The following is a 14,243-nucleotide window of genomic DNA, read 5'->3' as shown; positions in this document are numbered from 1 at the left end:
TGTTAAAAAAAAGTAAACCCCACAATGGTCACTGTAATAACTGAATAACTGAAACTAAGAAAGGTAACTATACAGTACATAAAACACTTTTGGTTAGTTTATGTCTTAGGTGAATCCAAACAAAGGATTTCAAAGACTGAAGATAAACCATTGATGGAAGCAGCAGTGATTCAACAATTCCTCTGTGCCTTGATACAAAATTGCTTATTTTCTCTATCGACATTGGTTCAAGGATTGTCCGGTTTCCAAACTTCGGTTTCCAGTGGGGAAAAGTTTGTGTATCTGTGACAAAAGTCGACAGACACATTCTTAAGATTTCATAGACTGAGGCAGACATAGATTTAATCAGGTGAGCCTTTTTGCAAGATATGCCTGGGATCTGATTTCTTTGTGTCTCTGTTGGCGTGCACAGACATTTGGAAGGGCAGGGGCGAAAATGAAAAGAGCACCTACTGCACACAGGTGGGGCAGGCAAAAACTAGTCCACTTGAGGCTTCTCTCCATAGTAATGGCATATAGTAGTGTTTTCGGACTGGGAAGTACATAAGAGAGCTCTAAATTAGTTTTAAATCAAAATGACACCTGCACACAATCAAGAGTTTATATGAAGGACCACTATAATGAATACCACATTTCCCACCAAGTGTACAGGGACATCCTTTACAGCACTGCATCACTTTCTATCACAAAGATAGGCATTTTCTACACTGTATATGGTTTCAACTAAGGACACCACTTTGGACATGGTCATGTAGGGGCAGTAGGCAACTTAATTACGGCACCCAGTTGCAAGGGCATCTTATAGGACTTCTTCATCTCTCTCTACTAGAAAGGCACTCCTTTCGAAACAATCACATTTATATTTTGCTTTTGATGTGTCAATACCTGATCTAAGCACACTTCACAAACCTGAACTATCCCATTAACAGCTGTTTGTCTGTGTGTTCATGAAGTTTTCTGCAGCAGATGTGTGTTGTGTATTTATTTCAAACTTCAACTTCAAATCCCATTGAATCTAACAAACCATATCCATCTGTTTTTTGTTACCCGGTCCCTGATTGGCTGCGGTTGCTGAGGCCACGCCCATGCGATCCGGCTTCACCAGCACCGGCTGTCTCTGAACACTTGTCATTAAGCTCCACTGTTACAGTGAATGAAAGACGGAGCACACACACACACACACTGAAAGTTTACTTTAAGTTTTAGAATAACGCTCCGCTCTAAACAAACAGCGCGGAAATGGTTTTGAAGTCGGAAGACGGCGTCGGTAAGTTGTCGTTTGACTCGTTGTGTTTAGCGCTGCTCTTACATGTACCAGGGCTAAGTTAAGAGGCTAACCAGCTAACTTTAACGCTAGCTAACGCAAACAAACAAACACGGAGGATAATAGCAGCTACGTCGCACTAGGTTTGGATTTAATGATCTAAACAAGTCCTCATCTGACTCATTTGCTAATACTCTTCATTCATTGGCACAAGGGACCCTTTATTATTAAGCTGGGATCAGGCCAGACCTCGGGGAGACTCTGCTTACTGAACAGTGCTGCACAATTCACGTGTCTATAAATACAGTCAATGCGCCATTTATTTGATAGGAGCAGAAAGACTTACCCTCAAAAATACATTTAAAAATCAATGTACTGCTCAGCTTTCTGACCTATGTCAGGATGTTGTGGACATAAAAAAAAGTCTATTAAGCCAGCTTCCTCACAGCTGCATTGGTGTTTCCTCTAACAGTTTAAACCACTTTAACAGGATGTGATTTTACACTGTGAGGTTACATAGCTGTCAAAACAGATCACTAATAAATGGCTACCAAAAACATACAAGATGGAAAACATCAGGACTTAAACTAGTGCAGATACTCAATCTTCCTAATGTGAGTGCTATATAATTTTAAACATAATCATAATGCTTGTATGTTGTTTCTGACTTATATTGTAACCTCTTTGTCACACCATGATGTTGAACTTTTCTGTGTTGGTGCACGTACATAAAGTTCACTGGTGGATTTGTCTCTGGTGCTCAGGCCTTGAGGCTGTGTGATTGTGATCGGTCACCAGGGAGTTTACCATAACCACGGGGTTATATGACTCTGTGGAGCTTGTCATCTTGCAGACCAGGGAACATTGAAACACACAATTATAGCCTTGTGAACGCCGAAGTGGACAATTATTGCCTTGTGAAGGTTGCCAGGCACATAAAGTCGAACTCTTAATATTTCGGAAGTGCAGCTCATTTGTTTGCCACAGCCCCACAACGTTGCCTTGGTTTGTTGTTGTTGGTGTGTTTGTTCATTACAAGCAAACACATGTGGCAGGCAGAGAAGCCAACAGTTGATTTACATCTACGTCCTCTCTGTCCCATGTAAAATGATGTCCATGTGGGGGAGCCTGTGTGCGATGCTCCACTCAAAGAAGGGAGGAGTCATGATGGACAGAGAGTGGGTGGGTGGGGGGTGAAAGAGAAGAGAATTAAAGAGTTTTCTCCTTCACCCATACACCCTCATCCCCATTTAACTGGAGGCCTACTCCCCTCATCTCCTCTCTGTTGGATGAGTGCCTGAGGATTAAAAGCAGGCATGCGCAGGACTAGAGGACCACAGGGCTGGGAATGGGCTTGGAACAGATCAGGCAGTACTGGATTATTACTGTGCTGATGGAGCTTTTGGCTGTTTCACACTGGAATAAGTGACTAAAACTCGGTGCCTTGGACTCTTGAGAGCCAGAGTGAGAATCAAAGCTCGACCTCTAAAACTAATTGCGTTTTGCCGGCTGCCCTGGGAGACTGGTGGTGGAGCCATCCAGCATACCGACGCTTTCTCTGGTATGAAGCTCAGGATTGTGACATTAATGTGTAGGTGTTGAGTGCGTCATCATTACTTCTGCATCAGAGCAAATTTGCAGAAACTTCTCTGAAATGAGTGTGCGTGATGTGTCATGCCTTCCTCCAAAACATCATTAGAGCTGGAAACTAAGGCACTATAGGTATAAAGAAACTGCTGTGTGATTGTTGTGGTGAAGCTGTTGTTTTTTCCCTAATGTCGTTGCATATTTAGAGGATGTGATGGTGTTTTAACTTTAATAATACTGAAACTAGAGAGTAGGATTAAAAGTCTGTTGGTCATCCTGAACAGTTGTCACTTGCAGCACCACGATGACAAGGTGTCCCATTACCGACCAACACAAACACACACACTTGCCGACTTCAAGAGTATGCAGAGCAGCTGGTTGAGCAGCCTGTTGACACGTTTTTAGTTTGTATTCTATTTTCATGTGTGTTTTTGCTTACTTAAGATGCATCATATGACAGTTATTTCATTTATCCACTTGCTGCTATTCTTTCTCTTCATGCTACATGAAGGACATGTGTGTAAATGCTATTTTCACTGCCCAACTGCTCACAATTGTGTGTTATTCCTGTCCTCAGGTTTATTATAGTAACTAGTGTGGCCTACTTAATGCTTTCTATCTGTGTATGATGAGCAAGTGCGTCACTCTCTGTGTGTTTTGGAGTATGTTAAGTGAGTATCCAAGGCAGCCGCACCTGCCATGCCACACTGGACGTTTCTGGAATTACTTCTACTTCCTCAAGAATGAATACTGATAGAGATTTAACTTAGAAATGGGCACATACCAGTACCATAAACATATTTATTTAAACGTATCGAAGGATTTAATCTCATTTTATTGATTCATCTGCAGCATGTTTTCTTGATTTATTAATTCAACAGTTGGCCAGAACGAAGGGGACATTCCAGAGCCCACATTTGTGGCTTGAATTTAATTTAGTTTTGTCTGGAAAATGACCTCAATTCAAGAGTTATTCAGTTTCCTTTCACAGATGACAGGAACTAAAACTAGTAAAGTTTTGGTTTGGAACAATAATTGACATGATTGTTAATCCTCGAAAATAGTTTCGCCTCTCGTCGGGTAGATTTCTGTATTTGTGGTTCTGCATACATTTAATCTCCAATGTTGTGATAACCAAATACTTAATTGTGATTAAATTGTGAAATAATTTTCAGGTTGGCTTGGTCTTTGTGGCAAAGTGAAATGAGCAGTTCATCCTCAGCGTGACTCCTCTAATGAGGCTGACAAACAGCAGCAGCACAGCTTGATTTGTCCTCTCTGGCTCCTTATTACTCTGCATAAATTGTGCCCTTTCTCAACATTTGTCTCTGGTTAGAGCATTTAATACGTCTCAGAAAGACGCCACAGCAAAACACTTTATTATTAGGCGCCCAGTGGAGTGGAGCAGAAGGCACAGTGGAAATCACAGAGGTGATATGTGGAAAAATGATTAGACATTGAAGCAATGAATGGATTATAAACTTTAGCACACATTTGTCATGGCGGTTTCCATTTCTTATCATTCTTCTCCATTTTCCCTGTTTCCCGTCTTCATGTTTTCTCAAGAAAAACCACAAGTCAGTTACTAACAGATGAACATTTCCCTACTCTTGTTATCGTACCTCTGCAGATTGTAAATGTGTCCGTGTGAGGGAACACAAACGTTTGTTCTAGGGTGTGTTCCAACACTAGTCATTTGTTTAATTTGGTTACTAAAACCAGTGGAAACCAACTGTTACTAACAGATGTCATGGTTAGGCAATGCATGGATTAGTCAGTGGATTACAAATTAATCATGAACTCACTGGATAATTAATTATTGTAAAATATTTCCCACCTTTCTTTTTGACGCGATGCACTTTTGGTTTAGAAGTAATTGCCATTTTTTACATTTTGTTTTATAGATTGAGCTTTTAGGCAGGCAGCCCTACATTAAACACTGTGGCTGAAAGATATTTTAAAACATAATTGTAGAAACAGATACAACATTCTTTAGACTCTGTGTAATTTCACTAGCTATATGCATATTTTAAATTCTGTAATTTCCAGGAAACTTTCTCTCTCCAATTCTGTTTGAAGTTGGATTCGAAAAATCTGCCTCATCATGCCGCATCTTTGCAACAATCTATTTAAATAATTTCACCGCTTAAATAATGAGCTGTCTTAGTGCAAAGTAACACTCGGTTTTACTCTGACAACTTTTATTCACCCTGTTTAAAACATTTTCTCCCATTCTTCTCTGAATTTAGTCTTTCTGTGTCTTACACCTACATGTTTTCTGTCATAAATGTAAAAGAAAATGTTACTGTTTCCTTGACCACTACTGATTATGTTTCAGCTCGTGTGTGTGTGTGTCTTTCTGGACTTAAAGTAGGTTGATTTCATCCTCTCATTTGAGGTTTGGATGCCATCGGGGTTGATGGATCAAAGATTGTGTTGCCATAGTGACCTAAAGCAGTGGGACGACTTTTTCCTCTGGGCATGTTTGTGTGTGTGTTTGAGAGAATAGTTGATGTTTATATCACATGTTCTCCTCTCTTGTCTCCTCAGTGCCCGATGACCTCAGTCCAGAGGAGAGACAGGAGCTGGAGAGCATCCGCCGCCGAAAACAAGAGCTCCTGCAGGACATACAAGTAAGAACGAGCCTCTGGTGCTGCTTCTGCTCTCTAACATTACACATGCTCTTCCTGAGCCCATGATTACCATCTGTGTCAGGGCTAAGGATGGAGACTAATGGCTTTTTGTTGAATCTGAATCCAGTTTCAAAACCACATCCAGCCTTTTAATAATATAAGCAAATGTATATACAGTACTGTGAAAAAGATTCTTCTCCACCAGTTTTGTTGTTGGGTCATGTCTGTGACTGAAAGTTGGTCTTGTATAATAGCAAACATTAGTTTGTGTTCCACTCCAGTTTGAAGAGAGCCAGGGCCATGTTTGTTTAAGTGTAAGAGTAGGTCACACTAAACGCTTGACACTTTAATCTGTGAATATGATAAATTAATTTCTTAGAAATTAGTTGTACTGTATCGTCTTTATTACCAAAGCAACACATGTAATCATGGTGGCATAAGTCTTTTGTACAGTACTGTATGTGTTTAAAAACTGGTAATAAAAGATAAAAACACATGCATCTATTCAGCACATGGTGTACTGTAGATGATTACATGTGTTGTCTCTCATGTGTTTTCATTGAAGATGTTTATATGGTGATGGCTGTAGGGAAAGAAACGCTTAAACTGTCTGCTGCATGTTTTCATGGACTGCTAACATCTGCCTGAGGGCAGAAGTTCAGAGAGATGATGAGAGGGTGGGGGTTAGTTCTTCTTCTGTGATGTTTGAGGTTCTCTGCAGACAGTGAGAATGTGATAATGAAAACTGAACTTCGTCATTGATTGAATATTGACCATTCAGTGTCTTTGTGTTGAGTACATTTTATTTTATACAACAAACTTGAGCTGAATTCATCTGGATTTCAGCTTCTCGGCCTTCAGTCTATTTCTGTTTTCTGTCCTCGGTGATTACTGCTGGGACAAAATGCTTCTCCAACAGGGCAGCGGTGCCAGGGAGTTTGTTTGTTTCTGTCCCTGTTGTGAACCCTGCGGTTATCCCTGTGGACTGTTGCGAGTACAAATGAACAATACGTTCACATTTTTTATCAAAGGTTTTTCTGATGTTCATACAAAGTGTCAGGTGACTCGGCTAAACAAATCTTCCCGTTTTATAGACTTTTCAGTGTATAATGTCAATTAGTTTTCCCTGGACAGCATGTACCTGTTTCAACGGCACATATTTATGAAAGTGCGAGTCTTAAACCATTCAGTTATGTCAGATGGAGACACTGCAGCAAAAACAAATTCATACAATGAACTAATGTTTTTCCTTTTTCTTCCTCGAATTGTTCAGGTCTTTTTTTCCGTCTCTTGTCTCTGGGGATAATTGTGTTCCTGCATGTCTAGACCGGTGTTCATAGAAGGGCTTTGTGTGTATGTGTGTGTACTTTTTTCAAACCTTTTTTGGCACAAACACTGAATTTGTCAGGACAAGTAGTCCTCATGGAGACCAAAACCTGGTGCTGATGAGGTAGAAGTGATTAACTTTAGGGCTAGGATGTGATTTAAGGTAAGGGTTAGACGTTACTTGATTATAATTAAAGTAAGGGACAATGCTTTGTTTAGGCTTCAGAGTGTGTGATATGATTAGAGGAGCGTAAGGCTGGGTCATATGGGGAATATTTTTCCAAAATACTTTCACGATATAAATCAAATTAATGTTTCTGTCTAGTGTGATATTGCTTATAAATAAGATCTTGATATCTTTAGAAAAATAAAAACAGATCAGTATCACGTTATACAGCGATAGTTTGTTAGAACAACAATATGTACATTGTTCTTAGAATGTTGTGTTTTAAGTGATTTTTTTTTTTTTTTGTCAATTTCATGTATTTTTGTATTTCACTAATTTCTTCAATATAATGAATATCATGATACTCAATGCAACAGCCTTTAAAGCCAGGAAAAGTTGTCACTGATACCTTATCACGATTTCCAAAATGAGAGACGATATCTATGATATAGATATAATACCGATATATTGCCAAGCCCTAGTGCTTGCTTCAAAACCCATGTCCTCAGTCAGGAAGGTGGGTATTCAAGTATATTACTAAGGTGGACTCTAGTTCAATGTTACTCTGTGTCTCGCCCTGGGGGCAAATGGGAAATGATCTATGAATTATTTCAGTACTGGAACCAAAGGATGCATTTTGTTTATACAGGGTTGTTACCATGGGAGCACACATGGAGGAATCCATACTCGAACAACTGCAGTTATTTATTTTAGGAGCCGTGTCATATAGCATGGTTCCTACTCTCTGTAAACGATAATGAAGCTAATCTGAGACGATGTCCGTGTCTGTTTCTCTTTTATTATCTCACTTGATTATCTTTTCGGTTCAGCGTTTCTCTCCTCTGATCTTTCCTCCCCTAAAACGTCTGACTCTGAACGGCTCTGCTAAGCCAGTCAAAGTCTTTGATCCTGCGTACTCCTGTCTCCAGTGTGACACAGTCAGACAGAGCGGGCAGGGCGTCAGGGGGGGGAGAAGGCCCTGAAAATCTAGGTCAGCACAGGGGAGCTGAAAGGGGGAGAGTGGGGGAGAGGAGAGTCGGGGAAGGGTGGGTCAGCATTGACCCCAGAACAGGTGCTACAGCTCCGAGAGAGGATTTTGTGCAGAGAGCGGCCGTTCCACATAACTCCTGCTGAGAGCAAGAAAGAGTTGGACTGAGAGAGAGAGAGTGAATCATGTCTGCACTGCTGGGTTTTATTGGGTCATCTCATCTGTCTGGATATGTTGGTCAGTGAGATATAGCTGGAACAGACAAGCACGTTTGATGGTTTCTGCTGATGCTAAGATAAAAGTATCTCGAGGTAAAGGGTCAGACGTCACACAAATATCACATGTTTTTTTTGGTTACAGTTTCCATCTTTTTTATGACTCCTTTTCCCTTCTCTCTCTCTCACTCTCTCTGTCTGCTCTCAGAGACTGAAGGACGAGATAGCAGAGGTGACCAATGAGATTGAAAACCTGGGCCAGACTGAAGAGAGGTAAAGTGTCTCTCAACAACCGCATCTGTGCGCACATGTGTAGGCGGCTGCAGTCCACTCAGCCTTTGTTTTACTGGGAGTGCATTCATGATGAAAGCTGGGGAAATGACCGGAGAAATCTGCCCCAGGCTCAGAATGCCCAGAGCCAGTTTAATGCCTTGTGGGATTTAGGGCTGCAATCTAAAATTGACAGTCTGCAGTATCCATTAATCTGTAGATTATTCTAGTCTAATAGATGGAGAAAAAAAACTTGGTAAAATCTGTGTTCAAGACGCAAAGATACTTGTTCAGGAAGGTCGGAGACATTGGAGAAGAGTTTAAATATGAATACTTGCACTCAAATTTATTAGTCTTATCGTCAGTCATTTCAGTGCTTATGAAATTGTTGTAATTATAATGTTACAACGTCATGTTCATTTTAGCAGTTTTCATTTTATTTTTAGGAAAAGCATGCAGAGGAGTAAACAGATGGCCATGGGCCGAAAAAAGTTCAACATGGACCCAAAGAAGGTGAGAGTGAATCGATGTTGCTGAGCCTCGTGTTACAGGGGAAAAGTAGTGCTGAAGCTAATGAGTAATTCTATTCATGACTTTGTGTTGTGTGTTTGTTTTTTCTTCCAGGGGATCCGTTTTTTGGTGGACAGCTCTCTGCTGAAAAACACCAGAGATGACATTGCCCAGTTTCTCTACAAGGGGGAGGGGCTTAACAAGACGGCCATTGGGGACTACCTGGGGGAGAGGTGAGTGATGATCTTTCAAAGTAATGGACCTTTTAGTGCTTTTATCAAAAATTCATTTAATATACCAGCATTTTGATGATATTTTGATCATTTAAATTGCAGTGTCTTAAATGTGAATATTTTCTGGTTTCTTTGCTCCTCCATGAAAACAAAATGTCCTTACTTAAGTACAGTAAAGTCACTTCAGTGTGTGTTTAGTTATTTTTGACACATTTTAGTGAACTGGATGTCTTTGGTTTATGGAAAAAACAAGTCAACTGTTTTGATGGTTTATCAGTTTGATAAAGGCTAATTACAACAAGCATAGATTATTTGGCTTCATAAATGTGAGTATTTCCTGGTTTTTTTGCTCCATGTAACAAATAAATCATTACAACGGAATCATTTTGGTTGGGGACAACACTAGACATTTGAGAACAGATTCATCAATAAGTGACAATAATTTGCCTTACTACACTTTTAAAATTAACTGTTGCAGAACTGTAATTTGAATGTGTCAGAAGGGAAAACTATAATTTCTGTATACATGTATATGAGCATGTTGTGTATTAGCAGTTTTTAAAGCTCATCCAATAATTTTTTCCAATCCATTTTTATCTGATTCATAGATCTTATCCCTCTATTTCAGCTGCCAGCTCAGTGAGATAAACAAAGCTGTGTTCATATTTTGATCCTGTTCTTGTTCTGCTTACCCCCCCTCCCTCCCTGTGTGCATGTGGGTGTGTGGGTGTTTTTTTTTTCTTGTTTTGTGCAGAGATGACTTCAACATCGAGGTTCTGCATGCCTTCCTGGATTTGCACGAGTTCACAGACCTGAACCTGGTTCAGGCTCTCCGGCAGTTCCTGTGGAGCTTCAGGCTGCCTGGTGAAGCTCAGAAGATCGACCGCATGATGGAGGCGTTCGCCCAGAGATACTGTCACTGTAACCCTGGAGTGTTTCAGAGCACAGGTACAGGAGTGAGTGTGTGTGTCATAGTCCCGATTTACCTCATATCCTAGTCACACACAGTGTCGGAAAACAACGCCCACTGTACATTAAACTGTTGGAGTTCTTTGTATTGTTGAACCAGACAATTAAAACTAAAGCAACAATGAAATGGGGATTATGAATATAAAAGACAATGATAGAAGTGAGATATGCTGGAAGTTATATTTTTGCCCGAAATGAATTAAGTTACATCCACTGAGATCTTCTCTTCAATTTGGGTCAAAAAACTTCATATATATTTTTTTCCAGATACTTGTTACGTGTTATCGTTTGCGGTGATCATGCTGAACACCAGTCTACACAACCCCAACGTCAAGGACAAACCCTCTGTTCAGCGATTCACAGCGATGAACAGAGGTATCAACGATGGAGGAGACCTGCCCGAGGAGCTGCTCAGGGTGAGAGATCTGTGATCGCTTTACTGTGCAAAAACCAAAGGTCCCATTTTCTTCAAAAAAAATGCCTGAAAACATCCTGTCTATAATAATGTTTGTTTACCTCAATACACAGAATATTTTCTATGAACACTGTTAAATACTGTTGTGATCTTTCCCTGTAGAACCTGTACGACAGCATCAAAAACGAACCATTTAAGATCCCAGAGGACGACGGGAATGACCTCACGCACACTTTCTTCAACCCTGACAGAGAAGGATGGCTTCTGAAACTTGGTTTGTGCATCCATGTTACAATTGGACTGTAATTCATTCATTCATTCAGACAGACCGCCCCCTGCTGGATTGACAATGAAAAGTTGACTGAAACTTACTTGAAAGTAAAAAATCCACATGTTGATTTTGTTTTTGTTTGTTTGTGTTTCATGGGTTTTAAACTCCAGGAGGTATGTACTCTTTAACTCCCCAGCTTGATTGCATTGCTTGGTTTCTGAGCTGCACCCCACCCACCCCCACACCCCCTTCTGTTTTTACTTCCACTGTCTGCGCATTCTCCTTTACGTCCAAGCTTTAGTCAGATTAAACACGGATCACTCGCCGTTATTCTGATTTCACATTGTGCTCGATGTGAAAAACGTCCGTCGTTTCACATCTGCTTCTAACTCGGACTCCTTAATCTGGCCACTGACCCATGTTTTAACCTCAGCTTTCAGCTGTTTTAACTTGCTTATTAGTGTCATCAGTGTGCTTCACAGTGTTGCTGTTGTCATATGAAGTCCAGTTTGCTGCTCCAGCTCGTGCTTTCCGTCTCTACCACAGCAGTAGCTCACCTGTGATTTCCCCTCAGGTGGACGGGTTAAGAACTGGAAGAGACGCTGGTTCATTCTCACCGATAACTGTCTCTATTACTTTGAATACACCACTGTAAGTAGTTCCTGGCTTGACTGCATGTCAGTGTTAGGACATGAATACAGTATTAGATCTTTCATGAGGTAATTAACTTTCTTTACTTTGCCTTGTTTACTAGGATAAAGAACCCAGAGGAATTATTCCATTGGAAAATTTGAGCATTCGAGAAGTTGATGACTCCAAGAAACCGGTAAAGACATTCTTCTCCTTTCTCTTTATGCCACGTGTCATGTAGTTGTTGTGCTGCTTCTCCACATGAAGTAAGAATGTAATTAAAATGGTATCTTAGTTGCTTAGATAAGTAGTGATAAAAAGGTTCAAGAGACTTTGATACATTTTTTTATTATAATAGCTTTTTTATACAACACAAGTCACATAACATTTATCAGAGAATTGAAAAAAGAAAGTAAAGTACATTTCAAAGTGCCCTTATTGTTGTAATAATAATAATATAACATTTAACAGTTATTAGTCATACGACACTAAATAATTAAAAACACAACAAGCCTCTACCGTTGTAATATCATGAAGAAGCATGTCTAAAAACATGTTTTTGAAAGAGCCCTTAATGAAAAAGCATGTTATTAGTCACAACACTTAGTAAATAATAAAAAAAACACAGCAAGTGTTATAATTGATAATGTAGTAATATCATTAAAAACTTGTCTAAAAATGTGTTTTTTAAAGTACCCACATTACATGGCACATTTCGACACTTGTCAAATAGCACTTGAATCAACATTTGACACCAATAAAAAACTAACCTAACAAATGTTCTTAAAAGTGCCTATGTAATAAAAATAATAACATTTTTATAGTGTTTTTGGAGCTGTAAAATCCATAAAAACAAGTCTAAAAAAGTGAGCTTTCAAAAGTACGCATTTGTCCCTCCTCCCACTCTTTCACTTAGACCGTAAATGCATCCTCACGTACTCCAGAGCACTCCGCTGTTCTTAGGTGGACTCATTTATCTGTTCTGCAGTGACACTTTTTTTTTTAGAAACGTTGAGAAGCCTTCAGAAATTGCTCTGAAACCTCCATAAAAGCAGTGTTTCTGTAAAGGCTGCACATTGAGCAACAACCAGGTTGGAATAAGGATAACTTGATTCCATTTTGAATCCATATGTGAAACCACTACTCTTATTATTATGTAGTGTAGCATCTACATTACAAGTAAAGAGAAGGAGGCTGTAATGCAACATTATGAATGCCAACTGCTCTAAAACACCACAGAAAAACATGAAAATAGCTCTACTTGGTTTCTCCTCATTGATGTTGATGATGAAAGTTTTTCTTTTCACCACAAATCAATTCTCAATACTCTCTTTGTTTCCACCCTCTGTTGTCAGGTTGTCTCTTTATATTGATTCTCTACAACTAAAAGACGCCCAGTTTGTGTGTTTTTGTGTGTTTTTTTCACCCGTTGAACCAAACCTGACTAGTGGACTATGTGCTCCTCTCTCTCACCAGAACTGCTTTGAGCTCTTCATCCCCAACCACAAAGATCAGGTGATCAAGGCCTGTAAGACGGAGGCAGACGGCCGCGTCGTCGAAGGAAACCACACTTTTTACAGAATCTCAGCCCCGACCACGGAGGAGAAGGACGAATGGATCAGCAGCATCAAGTGGGTCACGTTTGAAATGGAGTGAAATGAGTGCGATGGTGATTGTTTCCATGGACGCCTCTTGTTTAACTCTCCTTGTTCTTGTCCCCCACAGAGCTGCCATCAGCAAAGACCCTTTCTATGAAATGCTGGCAGCTCGGAAGAAGAAGGTCTCGTCTCTGAAGGGGCTTTAGAGCAGCCGAGAATCAAACGGTGAAACAATAAGCACAGGTTTGACTTTAAAATGGAGGAAACTGGACCTGAAAGTCCTGCTGCAGAGACACTCAGACCTGCTGCAAAGGATTCAGGATTTGAAGAAACTCACTCTTTCTTTGGCACCGACGTTTCATTTGAGATGAAATGATTCAGTGACTGACATTTAAAGATATATATATATATCCTTAAACATTTCCTTTTGAAAACATAAACTCCTTCTGTACTGTGACCCCCGCTGTGACCTCTCCAAATCTGCTGTCTCATTCACAACAAAACTTCTCTTCATACAATCACTCACTCAAACACTTGACTGGAGGAAAAACATTAAGTGTGAACGATAAGTTATGGCATATTTAAAATGCTGGACACTTCCAGTCTAAAACCTTTCTAAAAGTATAAAGTAACTGCAGAACGTTTACAATCGTTTGAGGCCTTTTCTCAGCCGATGAAACCTGGTCCAGACTACACTTTACTGAAGATGTTTGGAGGAACATCTTTGTTTTTTTATATATATATATACTGTATATCTAAGTCTGTTTTCTTACTGCTGTTGCTCTTCTGTCAAAGCACTGTTCATGGAGATGAAGGCAATGCATAAATAGCAAAAAATATTTATTCATCGAGATTTCTTGTAATTTATTTTGTTTTTGTTGTATTAAATCATTGCAAACCAGTGATTTGACATTTTCTTTGTCTTTTTTTGTCCAAATCGGGGCTGAATATACACTATATATTTAGTGTCTGAGTTTAATATGAAGCTTTTTGTTAAGCTTCAAAAACTCCATGCATCTGAATTGTGATGAGTAATATTTTAAGTATTCTGTTGGTGACAATTAAATGCTACTCAAAGCTAACGACTGTGGCAGATACATATAGTGCTCACGGTTGGTAAGTGACCTGAAAATAATACCTTTTAAAACTCCTTATATGGACATCCTGG

At 39.7% G+C, this 14,243-nt stretch overlaps 1 protein-coding gene across 1 annotated transcript; it reads left to right on the top strand.

Annotated features, from left to right (window-relative positions):
* The first annotated feature begins 1,139 nt into the window (after positions 1 to 1,139).
* Positions 1,140 to 13,832, top strand: cyth1b (cytohesin 1b). Its single transcript, XM_083903797.1, has 12 exons — positions 1,140 to 1,267; positions 5,402 to 5,484; positions 8,388 to 8,452; positions 8,896 to 8,962; positions 9,074 to 9,192; positions 9,947 to 10,140; positions 10,429 to 10,577; positions 10,739 to 10,850; positions 11,422 to 11,498; positions 11,602 to 11,673; positions 12,954 to 13,108; positions 13,203 to 13,832. The coding sequence occupies exons 1-12, from the start codon at positions 1,240 to 1,242 to the stop codon at positions 13,279 to 13,281; spliced, it is 1,200 nt and encodes a 399-aa protein (XP_083759923.1). The 5' UTR covers positions 1,140 to 1,239; the 3' UTR covers positions 13,282 to 13,832.
* Positions 13,833 to 14,243: the final 411 nt, after the last annotated feature.

Source organism: Microchirus variegatus (genome assembly GCF_963457635.1).
Source record: "Microchirus variegatus genome assembly, chromosome: 17".
In the NCBI taxonomy this organism is placed as follows: Eukaryota; Metazoa; Chordata; class Actinopteri; order Pleuronectiformes; family Soleidae; genus Microchirus; species Microchirus variegatus.
This window is presented reverse-complemented; position numbering and strand designations above follow the sequence as displayed.